Here is a 22,083-nt window from a genome sequence, read left to right on the forward strand (position 1 = left end):
CAAGGGCCTTGCTGAGCTAACGACATAACGATGTATTGTGAAATACCACTTTCTATTTATTGTTGTATTTATTGTATTATCATTCTTTTAATCATTCAAATTCTAGGCACAGAGCAACACTGTTTTTTTCAGAGGGGAATACAGTGCACAAAGTCTTCCTCTTTGATTAAATAAACCTGATGTTCAGATGCTGGCACAACTGCATTCCTCATGTTTTGACACCAGGGTGCAGTAATGCACTTGATACAAGACAATTGATATCTGGAAGAGGCTTGGTCTGAAATCCATCTCTATTATATCTGCTTTGCTAACTATGATACAGTACACGACATAGACCAGATAATAAAAGGACATATTGTGGGAAGATGGCAACATTCAATTATGCAAATATCTGGTGATTAAGCTGTTGGTCCATCTTATAAATGTGGAAAGGACTGGGCTTGTGTTGAAATGTTTTAAAAGTACTGATACTCATAATAATAATACTACTACTAATAGTAATAATAATGAATACTAATATCAGTTAATTCATATGCTGAGAATATTGCCTGAGCCTGAAAGCAAAATCCTCCCTCTTAATATTCACATGACCGTGAGATTCAGTCCTGGATGGTTGCTTTTATGTTACCTCAGATGGTGGGTCTATGTGATGAATTATAGACAATAGGTTGAGGGCAGCCAACAGTGCATTTATGACAGATAATAAATGTGCACTGCCAAACCAAGCCAATTGAAGTGTGCCGGTCTGGAATGGAAAAAGAAAGAGAAAAAGGAGTTCATAGGCAAAAAAAATTGTGATATTGTGTCAACACTTTATTATGCATCACCACCATGCAAAATCACTGCTATGAACTTGCTCAAAAATCAAACTAGATATATTTCACACATTTATGATTTTAGATTGGCTTGCCACTTTTCCTAAAGTGACTGAGTAAAGTTTCACGCACGCTCAGAAAATACATCAAGTGTGTGTGTGTTTGGTGTGCAAGTCACACAGAGGTTTGTGTGTGAGAGCATCAACGCTAACATATGAAACAATGGCAAATGATTTTACCTTAATTCATAAACCATTGATAGTAAACACATGTTGTTCAATGCCCTTAGCAGTGTAAACCTTTGAATTTGAGTTATTTGGAAGTCTCTGTGTTACATCGTTTTCACTGTACCTTAAAACACTTCCAGATATCATAACTAATCCTTCTATATTTTACATTTAAGTGACAGTTTATATGTAGACAGAGTACATATTAGCAGAGAAAATCCCTTCCCAGCATCAGATTTAATGAGTTTAACCTCATTTGTCCGGTAAAGACAACGAGCATTTCTGCTGAACAGGTGTTTTGTTGTTCGCTACATGCTGCATTGACAGTTTGAATGAGTTCCTTTGAGAGGTCATCCAATCAGCTAAGGCATGTGTGCATTATTATCATTAATGTATCAAATAAAATAAACTTATCTGATCGGACTGCTTGAAAAACAAGTCAAAAAACAATAGCCACTCAACAGCAACTGTAAGAAATCTATGGACTAAATCTGGAGTTGTAAAATTATAAAATATTGCAAATTGTATCTATAACTTTAACTCCAATGCAGATTTATACCTTAAATCAGAAGACAAACAAACACTTACATCTGGTTCACTGTTTGCAGAAACATGAGAATTTGAAGTGTAGTACATTTGTTTTTTATGGCACCTGTGGTGTAATAGACAACTCCCTAATTAATCTCTTTATATCAGCTCACAGTATTACCTTAAATATGTGGTTGGTTAAAAAATATATCTTTACATAAATGTAATCTATGGTTGGATTCAGCCATTTATTCAACTTAAATTCTTCATATCTTCAGTGCTCTGTGTCGGCCCAGTGTCGTCTCGTCCAGTGTCTTCTACTATTGTTGCTTTTCATATTACTCGCCTGTTAAGCATACAGAACAAGTTACCAGCTGCACAATGCAATGAAAGAGCTAAGAAACACAGATAGAAACCTGAACACTGTGGCATGTAAACTTTATCCATTGATGCTTTTTTAATGCACCTAATTTACAATTATAGTACAAAAAATTATTCCTATTATGAATACATTTATTTTCATTGTGAATTAAAAAATGGTTGACGGCCGATCGTTGGCTCACGGGCCGTAAATTGAGTATCACTGACATACATGCCAGAATGAAAGGAAAAGTCTGATACTTTTAGATAATCATATTTCTTTTGGGAATGATATATTGGATGTCAAAGGGAGATCTTCTTACCAATGTTTAATTAAAAAATATAGATAATGATATATATATATATTTACAAGGCATTGCTATGTGCAGCTATCGTCTGCAATCCCTTTATTGTGGAGAACTTTGATCAAAAAGTTGCAGGATAATTTAGCTGTTAGTCGCCTCTTGCATATGAAATTAGAAATGGTTGGTGAATTGTAAAATCAACTGATACATTTCTTTAAGTCGTCTGAGAATATAACCTCTCATCCATTTCATTTATCACTCCTCTTCCTTGGTCAAAAATGTTTAAGTTCATTTAATGGTCATCTTGATCTTAATCATGGGCTTTCCAGTTAAAAATGTCAGACAAGAAAAATTCTTAAATTATGGAGATAATATCAGATAATGTTGTGCTGAGGAGGAGGATGCATTCATTTTGGTATTGTGCAGTTGTTGCATCCTTTTGGCAGCAGATGGCAGATTAGTTATCTGAACAAACATGTTCAAAATATATTATTGAACATCGTTGTGTTGCTTGGCAAAGTTTATTTATTTGATACTCCAAAAAAGAGGGTTTTAGAAAAAGTTCAGGTTTGAATAAGTTGGAGATCCTCACAATTTTGAATTATGGATATTTTATGATATCATATCTTAATATTATCTAGCTTTTTTTAAAAAGTATTTAATTTGAACTGATGTGATTTGTTGTTGTTTTTACAATTACATATAGTACATTACATGTATGTATGTACAGTATATTTATAGATGTGTTACATCTAAATTGTATAGTTATGTCTGTGCTTTTATTATATTATATTTGCCATTTGTTTTGTGTTTAAAAAGCCTGCCACCAGTAACGTGAAGAATACGTTTTTATTGTCGTTTCAGATACTCACCAGTCACCTGGACTAACACGGTCACGGCTGCAGTGTCACCTGTACCACACAACCAAAAACACACTCAGCAAAGTAGATCAAGTATTGACAAGGTGTCATTTAACAATTCAAAACACACAATATGCCACCAGCTCCTTCCATTTACAGTCCCGGAAAAGCTCGAACTCACCATGCACGCTTTGTCTGGTTCCTGCCTGTGCTTCATGAACTCCTCCAACTTGAGCTCGTCTTCCAGCTGCTGCTCCAGATCGTTCTCAAAGCTCTCGTTCTCAAAGCTCTCGTCCTCTGCAGCGCTGGCACTCCTGCGACAGATAACGGGCACTTTAAAATAAGACTCAAGATCGGAGGTGTGCCTGAAACTGGAGGTATAGTGGCAGAAGACGAGAGCAAGAACAACATTTGTTATTTTCAAGTAACACAATTGTATTCAAGTTAGAAAACAACGAGAGTCAGAGCTGAAGACCAATCTTACAACAACTGTTACATTGATTCACATCAGTGGTTTAAAGAAATGTAGGACATGACCTGGTGTATAAAGCATTTAGTATAAGAAGGGTTTTTCTTTGGATTAAAATCACACCATTCTTCATGGGCTACAAAGCGTTATGCTGTTTTTGAGGTCGGGGGAATTGCAACATATGTTTGGTAATAATTTCTCATGCAGCATAAAAAACTAATTAGAACAAAGTCTCTCAAAATTACGAACATATAATCAAATCAAGCACAACTATGGCACTGAATCGAAATGTGATGGCAAACTTATCAAGGATTCAAAGCTCTACAGAACAAGATCCTTCCTCTGGCCCTCGAAGTCACGTTTGAATTATGCAATTTACGAGAAGTTGAGACTGAATCGCATTTTCTTCTGTATTGTCCTTATGATGATAGAATATCTATATTAAATCAAATGTCTGTTCAAAATTCCAGAAATGTTCTGCTGCACGGACAATGGAAATTAAATTGTAACGCTTATAAACTCGCAACCTTTGTTTCTAAAGCTTGGAAAAAAAACATTGGGATGTTTTATTGGTTTAGAAATTATTTGTAATTTATGTTGCTATTCTGGTTTCTGGTCTCTTTTTGATAAATATTAATGTCTTGTAAGCCTGTTTGGGCTGGGCATATTATTTACGCATGAAACAATAATAATAAAAATCAATCAAATCAATTATTTGGCAATCACATCTGTATGGGAAAAAAAAGCAACACTGCTGAGAAGGCTGGCAACAGAGCAAATAAACTGTCAGGAGGAATCAGCAAATTGTGCCAAACCAGTTTCACAGGTTAAGCAGCTACAAAGTGTAGAAGAAAACACTAATTACTACTTATTACTTGTTATTATTACTTATTATAACTAATTGTTTCCGACACATCCTACAGTAGTACCTTGGTTTATATGTGTAGAAGGGATCTGAAGAGGTTGTGGGCAAGAGGTCACCACGTCCAAAGTCTGAATCCGCAGTGCTCTCAGTCTCACTTCCACCCTCTGTGGGAAAAATAAATTTTTAAAACAGCCGTTTTATAGAAATTCAGAAATCAAAAATACACCTTTTTCCACTAATTTTTTGAACCTGAATTGAGTTCCTTAACCAGCGATGACATTGTGTTGGTGATGGAGTCAGCAGCAATAAGAAGGTCGTTTCTCAAATTTCTCCTTGGACCTTTGAAAACGCACAGAAAAAAGTTTTGCTTCCAACCATACTTCGATCACCATATCTATGAGCAAATGTACGCTTTTTCTGCGTGTGACTGTGTTACCGTGAGCGAAGGCCTCCTGAACATCCCCTCCCACGCCCATGAGTGAGTCCTGAGGTGTGTGAGTCGGGGTCGTGCCGGCAGAGTCAGAGTAGATTGGTGTGGGGATCTGCCGGCTGATGGTGTGGCTGGGGGAAGAGCGTGGAGAGCCGGTACCCTGAGTCTGCAACACATAGAGACCACGTGTTGGCATTGTTAACAAAGAAACCTACGCTGTAGTGGAAAGACTGTAAGAAGAATTGAACATAATCTTAAATCAGAAGGTTTCTTATCAAAGCAAACATCCACGAGCAATGCAACAAATCACACAGCAAAGACCATCAATTCAAAACTACAAGAAACAGCTACAAACTACACACTACAGAGAAGCTCATTTGTCCTAAATATAAACCACAAAAGCTTTATAAGTACCAAACATGACACACATGTTAGAAATGTAAAATATGTGGATTCATTAAGATGCATTTTCATCACTTATTCCCACAAACCCAGAGTCGGTGCCTTCTGTTGAACACCATGCATCTCCAAATTTACTTCAAAAACATTTTTGAATCCAAGTGTAGTTTCAGTCGCATTTTTTGCTTCACAGTTTTCTCACTTACGGCTTGTTTCCGTTCCTCCTCCAGCTGAAAAACAATATTTCATGGCTCATGAAACAACAACCACATTACATTGAATATTTCAAAAAGAAAATCCAATCAGTGATTCCTCTAGGACGTGAAAAGCATGTGGCTTCCTCATGAAAGTTTAATAGATTAACATTGATCCTTTTAGCCTAATTAGATTATTATCCTCCCCACTTAAGTCAGTATAGTGAGCAGTTTATGTAGGCTTTGAACTCCTGTATTGTTGACTGCCGATGATATTATCGCACCAACGGTTATCCTCCTTAGAGGGGGGAGGGGCATAATCTCAAACTCAACATCCTGCTCTTAAATCGTCTGTCTGGACCTTTCGCACTTGAATAACATAACAGCTAATCACGGGGCATATGTGGCATCATTTACAAAAACGTATGTAAGAGAGGGCACTTAATATTAATCCACATGTAAACAGAACAAGATCATTTGTAACAAAGACCAAAACACAGATTTAAAGTCGATTTGTGAGTGACAGCAGGACTGACACTAGACACCAACTAGATTATGTTTCTGATGCGATTAAAGGTTTGTTTAACAAGAAGACATGTTTTAATTTTGATCATGATAGAAACACAGAAAAGCAGATATTTAATTTATAGCTTGAAATCTTAAGTTATATATGCGATTGTCCTGTAGCTCTAAAACATGACATAATAGGACGTCAACAGAGCCTGACTATTAAAATATGTCCGCCCTCTAATGGACATGTTGGGTAATTGCTGACATGTTTTCCTCATCTGCAAAGTGCAGTGTTTGCTTTACATTAGCATGTGGGGATCAACAACAGCTGTGAGAAACTGTGATACAAGTGTAATCCATCATCTACCCATATTGCTCACCACCCGCATCCAAAAAAATTAATCAAAAACACAAGTCCATGTATATAAACATTCAACAGAGCCGATTCTGCCCGAAAAAGCAAACTTTAAAACTAAATTACCACAACCTTATTGTTCCCCGTAGGAAACAGAATGCGTGTGTGTTCGGTAATCATGAAGGCGTCTCATCTGTGTTCTGTATTTGAGTGCTGTGAAGTCAAACAGATGAAAGGCCCGTCTGTAGTACCTTGAGAAGCATCATTAGTTGCTCCAGCTGCACCATGAGTTCCCTGCGACTCTCCTGCAGAGTAGACATTCTTTGTTCAAGCTCATCTTTGCGTTGCCTAACAGAAGAAACAAGTTGTACAGCGTGATGATACCATAATGTCACGTCAAATAAAATGTGTATTAACATCTGTAGACTCTTAACGTGTGTTGTTCATTTTCTAGGAAAAGGCAATTACAATAGGTACATTCTCCTGCTGCATAAGCAAACATGTCTGTTATAAACGCACTGCATTGTGCAGGATTCAAAGTAGGCAGAGTTACCTGAGAAGTCGTAGTTCAGCCAGAAGAGTGGGGTTCTGCTGACCCCTGTCAGGTGGCAGCTGGGAGGCCTCCTCATGCTGAAGGCGCAGCCGCTGGATTTCCTGCAGGATTTCTCTGCGGCACAAACATATATACAATCAGATAATATTTCAGACATGGTTAGTCTGTATGACCCTGGGTCAACACAAAATAACAGGAAAGCTGCATTTTTCTACTGTGGAACAAATTGTTAGTACAACCTTCCAGATGATAATAATAACAACAATAACTTTATTTGCATATTCCATGTAAAGATGCATCTTACCAAAACAAGTTCAGATGAATAAAACAGTAAAAGTAGTAAAATTACCCCAAATTAAAAAAGTCTAATAATTTAATTTCTTTCAGTTTGCTGTTCTGATATGCAAGGAGAGGGAGTTCCACAGTTTAGAGCCATAACACAGAAAGCAGTTTAGTTTTTACTGTCCAAATCTGACCACGTTTAAATCTGAACTAACAGCTGCAATAACTGATTTATGTCGGCCACTAGGTGGCACTAGAAACAAGCTGTGTGTGCTACAACAGAGGGAGCAACATTAGCTTGTGTCCACTTGATGACAGAAGTCCAAGATTTACTCTCTTTCAGCTGCTTTTGGTCTCTATTAACTCCTGAAGGAAGTATCTGGCTCTTTAGCTTCCAGATACTCCACTATGTTTACCAGCTAGTTGCTAACTTTGTCTATCTGGCATTTTGTGGTGCTGCACAGGTTAGTGTAGAGTGGGGTTTTTAGTGCTCAAAACGACAGTAAGAGTGAACTAAAAACAGTAAAGATACAGGAAAACCAAAGCAATGAGGTGACAGACACTTTAGACTTTTTGTACAACAGATATTTTTCCTTGCAGGATAATCTAAGATGTTACTAACAACATAAACCATGGCGCCGTTCTATTAAAGCCATGACAGTGTGACCGTGAGCCAATAAAGCTCTGCAGAGCTGAAGGTGATAATTATCTGTGGGTTCCTCACCACGTGACCGCCGTCATACACAAGTAGTCATGTGATCCATCATGTGTTTATATTAAATAAAAAATATAAATTATAGCTGCATTAAAACCTACATACTTGTTCACTGTTGCCTGTAATTGAACTTTTGTCTCCACTTTGGTTTCATTATTCACTATTATTTATTGCTGTCATTTTAATGTTAAACCTGCCGTTACTTTCAATGATACTCTAAGTCTTCTTAACAGCTTTTCTTTTTTGTCTTATACTAGATTTTTGTTTTAATTGTATTTATTGTACAAATAAGTAAAAAAAGAAAACAGAACAAACAAAACGAAACATGAAGCAAATGATCATAAACAACATAAGGAAAAAGAAATAGGAAATATACATTTTCATAATCCTAGCTCCATAACTCAAACATTCAACTTAATATTTATCATGTATACAACTCAAAAAATACCTCAACGCTATTATGTACAACCCAAATGTCCACCCAGAGTCAATCAATTACCTCACGTTCATCCTCTCAACACTTCCTCCTCCCTAAACCTCTTAGAAATACTTTTGTTTTGCATCTTCTTGAATTGATTTATATTTTTTAACTTTGCTTATTTTAAACTTTGGAGTTCTTTATCTAAACCATTATACAAATTGATTTGACTTATTTTAATGCAAATTGTAAAGCTATTTTGAATTTACCACTGTATATGTAATATGTACACAATATTAATAAATTGCTTGACTGGCCTCACATGATCAGATATTCATTGGCCCATATTTTATACAGAATACACACAGTTACTTACCTCCTTAAAAATGGCTTGTAATGTCTCTCTATGAAGGCATAGATATCTGTGCGTATGTACATCTACATGCATGTTTGGATTTTGTTTCCCAGGTTAAAAGGTTGTTTTTCTAAAGACGGATTTTATAATAAAGACTAGGGGTTGTCCTTCCTGATTTGGTTTGTTTGAGGTGCGAAAGGGACAATAAATCTACATATTTTTAAATAAAAATATTGTAAAAAAACCCCAAAAGAAGGCCAATAATGAAAGTTTCTAATAATAATAGCAATAATAATGGTAGTTTTCAGTAATATATGTGCTATGAGGTGTGTATATTTTGGCAGACAAGGCATCTCTTTCTTCTCAAGGAGAATTTCTTGAAAAGAAAAGAAGAAAAAAAAGAAAAGAGACAAACAGAAAAGGACTGAACAGCTTCACAAAAGCAGTCATCCCCGACCTGTTTTTGCTTTCAAGCTCGGCAATGAGCTGCCTCTGCTGTTTGTTGGCATCCAGAGAGCAGGGGAGGTCTGTGGGGATCCTCTGCTGATGAGCCTGTTGGTGAAACCAAGCAAGAGACGTCACGTGAACTGGCTTTACCTCGGGATGATGTCACCCATTACTCTCATATCTCACATCTCACAGGGGGGAATAAAACAGTCAAGTCACCAGCCATCCATCAAGACCTGATCCGAACATAAACCGGCATACAAGTCTGCTTATAAATGATCATCACCTAAAAACTCCTTCATCATCTTAGCAATAAAAAGGACTGAAACCTTCAAAAGGTAGAGTAGCAGCGTACGTCAAAACCTCTTCTCAGATATTTGGCAGTGGACACAGATGAAAGATGCCACGATATTGTGAGCAATAAATGTATTTTATTTATGTATATATATATATATATATATATAAAATATATCTCTACCGCGGCATCAGCAGCCAGTCTAGCAGCATAGCGGGCGATGAGACTGTGCTCTTCATCTTGATAGCTACTGCTCACCAGCAAACTGATTGGAGAGGAAAATTGAGTCACAACAGGACACAGTTACTACACTAGCTACGCATACGATATAAACTGTGCAGGAAGAAAAATGCAAAAATCAAAAGAAAGTTTAGTTTGATCAAGAGTCAGATTACTTCTTTGGCAGTAAAGCTTCATAAGTTTCACAGCAGAGGCCCGCGTCATCATGCTAAACTACTTTGTACAACCACAAAAGCAGGAATGACGTTGGATTATTATTACATAAAAATAGAGCTGAAGTAATCATTGTTAGTAGAGTAAAAGCACTCGCACAGGAAGATACATGAGAACTAATATAATACAGATAGCTAACATGATAGATGACACTGCAACCAGCATCTCACACACACACACACACACACACACACACACACACACACACACACACACACACACACACACACACACACACACACACACACACACACACACACACACACACACACACACACACACACACACACACGGGAAACAGCAGCTAAATGTATTTGCTACCAATGAACTACCTAATCTGCCCTAAGCATTTGGATTATAATTTTAATGTGATAACTATGCAGTGTTGGGGAGGAGCTAGTTACATGTAATGGAGTTACATAATTAAATTACAAAATAAATGTAATTGTTATCAGATAATGTAATTAAATTACAGTTACTAAATGTTGGTGATTACAAAAGAGGGTTACATCCGAATACAATATGTTTTTTGGTTAAAAAATGTATATGTAGAATATAACATTAATTATGTTGTTCCAATATTTATTCAAGTTACATTGAAGAACCTTTAATAACAGTTTGACATCGTCTGGTTTAAGTTTTTAGGACTTTTCAGCTTTATTGGCAAGTTAAGACATTTATTAGAAAAGTAATGAAAAATAATCAAATGTAATAAGTTACATTACTTAGATGGAATCATTTAAATAGTTACATAACTTTACACTACATTACTTGCAAATATGGGACCTTTTTTTGCCCTTTTTTCTTTTGCAAATTTCAGTCAAAAGACAACGATATATATATATTTTATGAAAAATGTTGAATTCAATATTATGTAGTCGTGTGTATACTTAGAAGGTATTTTAACTACTTAAATATGAAGAATGTAGTTTCACCTTGGAATCAAATGAAATATATTCAGTTCAAAACTCAATCACTCAATTAATGCTGTTGAATAACAATGATGGGTTGACAGAAGTGTAAGATGTCGACGGGACTAGTTTGTAAAACTGGCAGCATGCAGCGTTAGGGCTGTAACACACTCAGAATAAGGTCGGGTTAGAGGAAGGCTTGCGAGGGGGCAGTTCGGCAGAGCACATGGTTTCCACTGGTGTTTGGCAAACGCAGTGGTAAACCAAACTAACCATGTTTTGGGGTCGTTTTGGAGTAGATTCACATAGAGGCCAATCAGAACATGTTCGTCTGAAAGTCTATTGGCAACATCGAGGTTGTAGCTCAACCTGGAACAGTGCAGGGTTTCACAAAACATAAAACACGACATTACACAGGTGACAACAGAGGGACAGGGGACGAGAGGGGAGAGGCAGCAGAGAGAGAGAGAAGTAGAAAACGTAACAAAAGAGAAGAGGGGGAGAGTGGCTGAAAAGAAGCCATTCATGGGTGACTAGAGAGAAACAACCATATTATGTTTGGGAGGGACGGCAGTGATGAAGGCTAGGAGCACGATTAATGACATGCCCTGCATAAGAAGACTCTAAAAGCTATACGTTTAAATTCTCCAAGCGTCAATCACTCAGTGCTCTATTATTAAACTATTGAAAGTCATTATTTTTAAGTCAAACAATCTGCCACCCAAGATATGTCATGCATGCACAGTCTTTTTGGTGTAGCTCCTACATTTATAGAGGCGTTCCACCTGCATCACAAACTCCTATAGCAACCATTCCTACTGGTCAATGCATCGCTGTGACCATAACATGTCTCAAGAACAGCAGCCATAACAAAGAAATACATAGTTAATCAATCCAGAGGGGGGAAAAAAGGGTTACTGTTACAAGTGCATATTGTCTTGTTAGAGTTGTTTTATGTATTTATTGGCTTCTTTAATCGTAGCTCTGAAGTATCTCAAATTGTAGCCTGTTAACCTGAAATATTAGCATTTTGGCTAAACCAGCAAGCTACCAAATCATTAAGCTACTTTAGCAAAGCAACTAACTAAAACAGAAAAACACTCAACCACCAGCTACTGCGTACGGACCTCATAATGATGGCTACGACCCATTTCAAAGTACACACAGTCATTCAATTCATTGTCAATATAAGACTATTGGTTAGAGTAGCTTTAACAGAACAGCCTACATGCAAACCTGCAAACTGTGGATATGGACCGTTAACCTTAATGGAAGCTTTTTGTGTTGTAATATGATGTAGAGTCTACAAGTCAGGATATCTTGCCATCACTCCGTTTTGATTTTAACCACTCTTTTTAAAAATGTGTCCCTAAAAAAAAAAGAGATACAACTTTATTAAAGCAGAGTACTAAACCGCTGCAGTGCTCCGTTAACTGCATTTTTCCAGTCTAAAGTCAAAACTCTTGTCATGAAGCCTGGGAATGTAATCAGGTATTCTCAAGTCATTGTTGTGCAAAAGCCAGTCAAGCTCCGCAGGGCACATCAGCTGAAAGCCTGCTATTATATGGTGTCCGTAAAAAAAAAAACAGTAACCGCGTGTCAGATGCTCCGACATGCATATCGAGAATAAACTAAAGAACGGCACTCACTCGTCGCATCTGTATGTTTTTCTATAAGCCCGAGATGTGAAAGGGAGCAGTGTTCCCTACAGAAACACTTCATCGAGTGCAGGTGCAGAGGAGCTCAAAAGGCCTTTTACTAGAAAAATCATGATACTTTTATCTTCCAAAAATAAAACATAATAGCAACTGAAAACATGAAGTTAATCCCGTTTCTCGTATACTTCTCCACATACATCATAAAAAACCAGCCGGGGAATTTAAAATGTTTAACTGCTACGGCTTTAACATAGAGGAGATTGAGGGGTAAAGTGAAAGTGAAGGCTTATATACGAAACTCTTTAGTATTTCCCATTTCTGTGTGAATAAAAACATTGTAATAGACACTCCAAACTAATTGCCAATGATCTTCATGACACATGCTTCATATAGCGTCTTTGAAATAGCCCCTCGACTGCAACAACGTAAACGCCTCTATAAGAAAACTGGCTCCTTTTTAGGACGATAAACAGCACTCCAGTTTATGCCCTATGATTATTATCTATATTAGTTTATGCATGCGTTTGAGCTACAAAGGCGTTCTCATATGCACACCTGAGTCACTTACCCTCTCCCTTTCAACAGATGTGGGGCAACCTCAGTCAAAGGCTTTCTTTTCTCAACATCATTACTCTTGCTGTAAGGCAAGCCATTTACATTCAGCACAAGGAACCACAAAGAAGAAAACAAGGAGCACGATGATGCACAAATGTCCACATACACACACACACACACACTTTGGAAATAAAGACAGTGCGTGCCACAGAGTCTACAGGGGATGGCGCCTTTAGGGAGCGTGGCAAACTGAAAAGATCTGCTGTAAAATCCAGGACATCCATTGTTGCGGCTGTACTCACTTTTTGGTGGAGTAAGGGTTCCCTGATGTAGGCATGGAGTGGGAGAGTGAGTAGTCATTGGTGATGTTCACTGGTCTCGGTGGCCTGGACAGGAAACAAATGTTTTTTTAAGGCTGTTTTTTTTTTTATGTTGAAGAGACATCAAATGCCCCTGCCTTTTTCTTTTGTCTGTGTGGATTTCCTCCAACTTTACAATGTCTTTATTTCCATTTCGGGAGGTGACCTGCTTTACATACATATATTAAGACGTGGCAACAAAATCAGATATGATTAGTTATGTAAGGTGTGGCAAACAATGAAAACAGGTAATGAATGGAGGAACAGTGACTGTCAGTATGCTAGGGCGGATGGGACTTGACAATTCTGGATAGGTTTAGGACGAAACAAAGGATTCAAAATCTACAAATATTGTACAAACACACATTTTGTGATGCGTTAAATAATCAAAGCAAACTCACCACGTATCTCTGAGGAAAGTACAGAACAAGAAAAGGAATGAAAATAATTTATTACAATCAGCCGAGCAGTGCAAAGACTCAACTACACGTAGAAAGTCCAGTTATTTAGAAAAACAAACCAGAGTTTTGAATCAATTCAACAAAAAAAGGAAAATTATAAATGTGCAGGACAATATTATTGGCATAAATGTCAGCCAGTAAAAATCATCAAATCAGTAAAAATAAGGAATCTTAATGTTGTGTCATATTTCTGCTATTCTGTACTGTTCAAATATTTGGATACTTTGGCAACATTGTTCTTGAAACTTTCATGCCCTTTTGAATTTGCAGTATATACATCTTTAATATCTCCATCTTTGACACTAGTTTGTGTTCTAATGTCCTAATTTAAGGGATCCTTATCAGAAAGGTTTATGTGAAGAAATATATCCACTGCTACGTATCATTATCAGATTGTTTTAACCGACACTAATACAACATTTTGGCTTCAAAAATCCAGTATTGTTCAGGCTCTAAAACCGACATTCAGTTCTGCAAAATCTTTAATAATCCTTTTGGCTGTTTAAGGGTCATAAAAAATACTGCAACTACTTTCAATTTACGGTAAAAGGTAAAATAATAACACAGATAAAGCCAGTAGGTGGGTTGATTTTTGCACAAGAAGTAGCCTTACTGTATGTCCCTTTACGGGCCTCTAATAAAACAGCACGTGGTATGAAGTCTGTGCTCGTGTAGGCTGTCGTTTCATTATTTATAACACAACCCGAAACATCAGTCAAGTCAAGGAAAAGGTAGCAGCAGTGTTGCAGATCACAAGCATCCCCAGGGCTATAATTAAGCCTCATTGATCAGTTGACCCAAGAGATTGACTGGAATCACTTCAGACTTCGAGGTAGCAACAAGATAATTATCAGCTGAGGAGATACGAGTCAGGGAGAGAAAGAAAGAAGATGAACTTACACAATATGAGCTAGGTTGAGAGGTTTGTCTGGCATTTCAGGAAACATGGGGTGAAGAGGCTCTCTGCTGGATGCACAGCTCAGTGATTTACTGAAGGCATGGGATAACTTCTTAGCAGGGGATTTCTGGGAGAAAACACAGAACACAGAACGGCGATACTGTACACCTGCATCGAGCATTCAGCATCCTCACATTGTGGTGAAGCAGAACGGGAAAAGAAAGCCACAACGACAGGTCCAGTGCAGACACACCTCCCTTAACCCTCCCCTCTTCCTCCCCTTACCCATGACGTATACTCCTTCATTTGGTGCTGGTTGCTATGGGAACCGCTGGCATGCCCCCTCCAGAAGCAGTCCTGACAGAGCTGGTAATTATGACATTGCTGGCAGCGGTAGCGGAAGCCCATCATACTCTCAGTACGGCAGTAGGAGCACTCGACCGGGTGAAAGACTGCAGGGAGGAGAGGCGGGGTCAGACGCACAGATGGACAAACACATGCACACAAACAGATGCGATTGTAAACCCAGAGATATTTTTGCACATTTCAAAGAGAAGAGGATTAGTTTCCATTAATTTAAAGGACAGATGTGCAATTCAGTCTGTTGTGAAGACAAAGTTAATTTTATTTAAACGACGAGGCCGGCATGTTGTATAAATGTAAGCATGGGACTGTTTCTTCTGCACAAGTAGAGGTGGTTTGTGACACACGAACACACACACGCACACTCATGGTGTAAGGTCCCTAGGGGTCACCTTCACTGGAGGTGTGTCTGCATGACTGATTGTGTATGGTGACTCAAGATTATGATGCAAAGCTGAACTTTACATCCTCCCAGACGCCCCCTGTTTATAAATATTCCAACTTACCGTTCTCCACGTTGGCGAGCCGATGCATGAGAGGTAACCACACCAGACACTGAGGGGGCGGGTCTGACATCAACGTATCGAGGAATGTATTAAGGGTGACCTTTTTCTGTCGCAAAAGGAGAGTGAGAGGATTCATCAGGAAAAGTCCTGCACAACGTCAACGCTAAAACAATCACCGACACACTCTGTGGTTAATGAACCCTCACCTGCTGTGTAAAGCACGTTCTTGCAGCTTGTTCGGTGTAACCAAAAGAAGGTCCCTCAAAAACTGCCATGGGTAATTTGAGCACCTCCCTCAGAAATTGGTCAAACTGCGAGTGCACTATTATCCCAGCGGAATCGGATATCTGGGAAAAAATATCTGGGAACAACGCAAGGGAGACATTACACGAATGAATCAAACTAATTGTCTGTTGCCACCACAGTCGGCTAATTACAGCATAACACAATACAATTATCCCCACTTATTTGTGAAAACAAATCAAAGTAAAGCAGTTATTCAAATCATTGTTATAATACACCAGCAACATAGCCCTCTTTTTTCCTCCCTTCACGAGCCATTGCGACTGCACCCACGGATTTAGTAGATTATGTAATAAACCCTATCCTTCAGATAATGAATAATGACTTCTCCCAGACATGAAGAGCTAGAGCAGTACTGCTTCTTCCTTTAGGAACAAGAGGCTAAGCAGGCCGAGGTATAGAAAATACAGTCACTAATAGGTTTGTATTAGAAATTCCAAAGCAGTACATTACTTAGACCAGAAACTGCATGAATCAATTTGGTGATTTATTGCCAATAAAATCGGTGATTTCAAATTTCATTTTTCACAATTAAAAAAGTGAAATAAGTATTTGCCGTGTCGCTTACATCTTAATTTATCCAGGATTTTCCCTCCACAGATTGTTGCTACGGCCATCTTCACAACAAAGACACATATCTTGCCATGGCTCTCCCTGAAAATGAGCAGAAACATTTTTTACATTATGGTCAAAGATTCTTTAAAAATAAACCATCAAGGCACATAATCCTATAAACAGATTATTTTTATAACCTTAAAAAAAAAAGGTAAACATGAATTACAGTAAGCATAGTGAATGTAAATAAATGTTTAGCTTGGCTTTTAGAAGCATGTTGTGACATTATGAAAGTAAATAGTATTTTCACTCCACTTTGGCAGACACTTCAAGGTCACATTTCACACTACATTAGCTCGCGTCAAAACCTCAGATGGGAAAGAACACAACCAGCCGCAGACGCGTCACGTGACGCGTTACTCACGGGTCATAGGATGCCAGTAGGAAGTTGAGCAGCAGGCTGACGGACTGTTCCACATTGATTTGGTGGGTGGTGGGCATGCGCTTGTTCAGCTGGTAAAAAATGGTGGACAGTACTACTTCTAGACGAGCCACAGAGAGCTCGGCGCTGAGGTCCATGTTGTTGATGCCGTTCTCTCGGAAAGCCTCGATGATGTTCCAAATGTCAACCAAATGCACTGGAAACAGGAAAACTGAATATAAACATTTTGACGGAGCAAAGTGATGAGGTTAACAATGCACTGCATCATACTCACAATTGCATTTCTTCTGCACAAATCTGAGTTTGCAGGCTGTCCTGTATGTCGATAATCGTATAGAGTCCAAATCTTGAGCCCCTGAGGAAGAATTACTCATCATTACATAACATCGGAAATGTCAATGATAGTTAATATTGTGGCCACTTTTCTCACCATGTGCATTGTGATCCAAAAACAATATATATATATATATATATATATATATATATATATATATATATATATATATATATATATATATATATATACACACTGACTTTTATATTTTTCTCGTATGTGAACTCAAAAGCTTCTTAAAATGAGTATGTATTATGAAACTGGGACATTTTTAAGACTTAAACTATAAAATTAAATAGGAAAAATGGCGATTTGGAACAGACATTTTGAAATACTGGAATAAAAATTAAAATCATCTCTATAAAAACATTATATTCTACAACTTCTACATGGTTATATCGTGAAAAAGATCTCCATTTCCTTCATAATGTCTTGCTTATGTATCTGATATTGAACACCTTGCGTCTCCATAGGAGCGTGCATCCACACTGTAAATAGTGAGAGAGCACGAGGTCATACTGGGATGCGTGTACGTCGGTGTTTAAAATCCATCTTGTTGACACGAGTGTAGACACTTGATCTTCACAATATTTGCTTTACAAGAACGCTACAGAGAAGAATTTGCCATTTTTATGATCAGTGAGTAAAAAGAGTAGACAGTAGACAAACATAGATCAGGCTGAGCTGTGGCCCTGAAGCACTTACTCATCTCGACAAACAGTTGCCTTCGATCTGCCATGTTGTCACCGCTCGACTCGAAGTCTTCAATCATTCTGATCAAGAGGAGAGAAAGTAATGTCAGAGCCTTCGTGCACAGAAACAGTTCCAAGTAGGGCAAAGTTTAATCACTGAATATGCTCTTCCTATTGCGTTTCAGCTTTATTCTGTTTAAATTAACTGCAAAACTCAACGGTTTCTTTCAGGAGCATCACAAAACATCTGTTAAACTACTGTGTATAACACATCTATAACAAACACTCACATGGTTAACATGGTAGACGTACTGTAATAATGTTATGCCCATTTGACAACTTTAAATATACATTATTACTGTTTACATATGCAAGTTATAATATACTACTGGGGGGGGGCAACAGTGGCCCACAGCTCATTTGACCACTGACCTCACTTTTGTAGCGTTTAAAAAAAGTACATTTCAAATTGAATGTAGCACACTACAGTGCTCATCAGAAATGTGAGGGGGGGGGGGGGGGGGGGGGGGGGTGCACTGAAAAACTTAAGTAAGACCAGGACAAGACTTTCAAAGGGGCATGGTGTGAGAGAGAGCTCACACCATGCCTCGCTGCGCACTGTCCGAGGCAATCTAATACACCTAGTCATGTGGTTTGTTGCCATGGCAGCAAAGATCCCAGCCGCTCCGTCCATAAAAACATAGCACTAGTCCCCCCACACACACACACACACACACACACACACACACACACTCACTACACACACACAGTTTGTAGAGAAAAGTTTCTTTTCACTGGTAAATATCTTTTATGAGATAAATAACAAAGTGTGATGACACTTGAGAGCACAGTGGCACTTCTTGGCCGAGTGGCTTCGAAAACACTCTTTCTGCAAGACGACCATTCAGGCATGGCATTTCAAATTAGTTTCGACATTAATTGGTAGACCCAAATATTATGCTGCACAGACCCATGGTGTGGAAATTTGAATTCCCCTAGTGTAAAAAAAAAAGAAAAGCAAAGCAACAGCAGCAGCAAACTTTTTCCCTCTGCTTCCAGTCAGTATAAGCAGGCAATTATGGAGCTCTAGGAATCTTTGAAATCCAGTTTAAGAGGGAAAAAGATTAAGATTATAAATTAACCTGGAATTACAGAATCAAGTGCTGTATTTGAGGAAATCAGCTCACAGCATAGCAGAGAAAGTGGTCATTATTAATGGCATATTATCATGACAAGACAGAGCAGAACATCTACATAAGAATTAAAAATGATCTGTACTTTAGGGTTTATATAATAAAGAGATACAAATGACAACCCTGTAAAAATATAAAGAGAAAATGAGTGTTTCAAGACAACAGTAAAGAGCTGTTTTAGACGTATACACAGCAATGTCAGGCCACTACCAGCAGCATGAAGTCCAACGTCATCTTGAAAGTAAAGGAAATGCAAGCCCATTCATTACAAATATACGCTATTTTATAGATTAACATTGATATTCTTTGCACATCACAGGGAAAACACATCCCAAGTGCCAGATATGTGACCTTCTGGGGCCTGTTTTCAGTCTCAGAAATAACTGAGATTGATACAATCTATTCCAAGAGCAGATATTAAACCAGCACAGCCAATGCAAAGTGTACGATGGTGAGGGGGAGCAAGATCATCAACATACCTTTCATAAAGCACCATGGTTGTATTCCTTTCCCTTTGCCTGAGCTGAGTTATTACAGAGCCAAGTCCTCCTTCTAGAAACAACACAAACTCCACTCTAACAAGGAAACATTACGACAAAAGAAGCCCAAATGGACGACTGAAGATGTCCGAAATTAGAAACGGTCAGCTAGGATACATCCCGTGCTGCCTCTATCTTTAACCACAAATGAGAAGGCTCCACATTCTTGTACAGCTTTGCTGGCTCTCTAGTTGCAGACCCCAAACCTCATTCCTGGCATGTGCCCAGCAAACATTACTCTTTCTCTGTGGCACTGTCACACTGGCAGCATTAGGAAATAACTGCCCTTAAAAGAGCAAATCATCGTATACCATTAACAGTGCAAAAGGATCTGGTAGGGCTGAGCAATGCCAGAACAACCTTTACAAATTCCTGATTAGTCAGTTATTTACATTATGAGTCCATTTTTGAATCAGCGCCTATAAAACACAGTGGACAGTGCTGTTCATTTATATCTTCCTTGATACACTTGGAACAGATTGTCATGCAACATTTCCAAACACAAGCACTCGAGTTATAGAGCAATCTGTGTTTGGCTGGCTCGGTACAGTACATCGCAGCTGTTACCACTGATTGGCCAGAGTTATTTTTACATCATGATACTATAAACTACACAGGCATCCGAATCCCATCCCCTGAAAGGAATAAAAGCCGTGCCATTGACTTAAGGTTAATCAGCAAAGAGATGTTGTGCTTTAGTGTTGTAGTAGATTCTGTGTAGGTATAGTGAAACAGTTTTCTTCCCCTGTCTGGTACCAGCAGGAGATGTCTGCTGGAGGGCCCTGTGCTCTCTGTTGCCTGCTGATGATCACCATGGTTTCAGCTGCAAAAAGGCCAAAACTTTAGGACCCCGGTGAGAGTGCAGCTACACATTTACGATTTGCTGGTGCTGCTGTGATTTTGTTTACAACACTGTTTTTGAGTTCTTTGCACAAACTAAAAAAAGTTGGTTCTTTAAAAGTTTTTAAAAATAGTAAAATCACTGGAATAAATGGAAATATATTATAGTTTCCTGTGAGAATGTGTGATGGTTTAGACGAAAACAGAATTACATATGCATTTCAGTCACAAGCTTGAAAAGAGATGTACTCCTGGGCATAGACAAGTGTCACGTTGCCCTCTGGACATTAGGGGGAAAACACATCTAAATTCCACCACTGACTAAAAAGGTAAAAGGGCAGCGAGAAAGGCAACAGGCACTTTCTGGTAGACTCCATACTCAGCTCAGACATCACCTGCCACGCCAGAGACACCTGTGTGTACGCGACACAAAGATCTCATTGTTACAGAAATATCTGCCAGCATACACGACTCCCTTTCTAATGTTTTTTATCCTCGCACATCCCCACTTCTATCGCTGTAACTTGATCGAGGAAACTAATTTCGCCCACAGTGACAAAGTAGGTTAAGGTCGCTGTACTCCTTCGCTGCTTTGCCAGCCTCCAGCAAGCTGCAGCAAGCGCACATGCACAATACTTACCACCATTTATTTCGAGGACATGTCATGCAACATCACTGTTTTTCCATCCAAGAATCCGACAGCCGGTCGTGTTTGTCCTGCGGTGTGATCAGGGTTTCTTTGGTGTAGGGTGCTGCATCACTGCACGAAGCGGCCGATCTTGTGCCGCTCTCCTGCAAAGCTTGTGTTGTGGAAATTTTCGGGTAGCTACTGGCTGAGGAGAACAGAGGCAGCACTTGCCTCCAGTATGTGGCCTCGCGATGACGTAATGCGGAATCTCTTCGCTTACGTCAGTTTGCGGCTGCAAAATGTTAGTTTGATTAAACAAAAACGGGCGGGGGGGTAGAGGGGATAATTAACTTACTATTGTCATGGAGGAGGTCATGCAAAGATGCGTTCATTGGCTGGTTTAATCACGTTTGTAGCTTTATCGAGATCAAATAAGTCAATCTTTGTGAATGAAAACAATATTCATCAAAATAGGCTAATTGCATTTACAGGAAAACTTGTTTGAAATATCTTTTTTGAAGATAGATACAGGCTCGCTAATTTCTTGTCATTACCTCCTGTAGTACATACATCCATATATATTTTTGAGTTGTACACCAACACATTATTAATATGAAGTAAAATAGGGTCTAATCATTAGTCTGCAGAGGTTTTGTAGCCACAAATTTAAAAAAAGGAACATTCATATTTCAAGGGTTATATAGGTTTGATATGTTTTGCACATGTCTGTATTCAAGTCTTTTAGCTGTCCAAAGCTTTTGCAACACTTTCTCATGAAACATTCAAATGATTTTTAGTAGTAGTGCAGTTGCATCCAAATGATTTAGCCTATGAATGCCTGAAAAGACACAATTGACCAAAACAATCAAAAATAACACGTTTTTTGGATTTAAATTTGAATTTCTATCCTATTATAAATCCCCTCATATGTAATTTGCAGACCTACAAGGATTAAATTTTTTTACAAGTCCTTCATCCCAAGTCGCATCAATATTCTTAACTCAACAAAGA

General features: G+C 38.4%; 1 protein-coding gene across 11 annotated transcripts; it reads right to left on the reverse strand.

Annotated features, from left to right (window-relative positions):
- Positions 1–790: 790 nt before the first annotated feature.
- On the reverse strand, positions 791–21,335 carry dtna (dystrobrevin, alpha). 11 transcript variants are annotated; one of them, XM_029452877.1, is made up of 24 exons: positions 21,085–21,335; positions 17,886–17,953; positions 17,121–17,201; positions 16,829–17,042; positions 16,418–16,503; positions 15,753–15,907; positions 15,547–15,652; positions 14,963–15,129; positions 14,680–14,804; positions 13,720–13,728; positions 13,262–13,345; positions 12,973–13,041; positions 11,020–11,115; positions 9,566–9,647; positions 9,098–9,192; positions 6,871–6,984; positions 6,569–6,665; positions 5,465–5,488; positions 4,866–5,025; positions 4,679–4,768; positions 4,494–4,593; positions 3,277–3,409; positions 3,108–3,146; positions 791–1,916 (listed from the first exon to the last, which is right to left on the reverse strand). In XM_029452877.1, the coding sequence occupies exons 2-23, from the start codon at positions 17,950–17,952 to the stop codon at positions 3,129–3,131; spliced, it is 2,172 nt and encodes a 723-aa protein (XP_029308737.1). In that variant the 5' UTR covers position 17,953; positions 21,085–21,335; the 3' UTR covers positions 791–1,916; positions 3,108–3,128. The 11 variants fall into 11 exon arrangements, with proteins under 11 accessions (XP_029308737.1, XP_029308735.1, XP_029308736.1 ...); XM_029452875.1 differs by lacking the exon at positions 21,085–21,335 and adding an exon at positions 19,545–19,716; XM_029452876.1 differs by lacking the exons at positions 13,720–13,728; positions 21,085–21,335 and adding an exon at positions 19,545–19,561.
- Positions 21,336–22,083: the final 748 nt, after the last annotated feature.

The sequence above is a fragment of the Cottoperca gobio genome, chromosome 17, assembly GCF_900634415.1.
Source record: "Cottoperca gobio chromosome 17, fCotGob3.1, whole genome shotgun sequence".
Taxonomy (NCBI): domain Eukaryota; kingdom Metazoa; phylum Chordata; class Actinopteri; order Perciformes; family Bovichtidae; genus Cottoperca; species Cottoperca gobio.

What these genes read in the sequence shown, in the direction of transcription:
- dtna (XM_029452875.1), bottom strand. An exon ending in GACTGGCTGCTGATGCCGCG is followed by an intron (nt 9,193 to 9,565) that starts GTAGAGATATAT and finishes TTTCACCAACAG; the next exon opens with GCTCATCAGCAGAGGATCCC. An exon ending in GGTTAAGGAACTCAATTCAG is followed by an intron (nt 4,594 to 4,678) that starts GTTCAAAAAATT and finishes TTTTTCCCACAG; the next exon opens with AGGGTGGAAGTGAGACTGAG.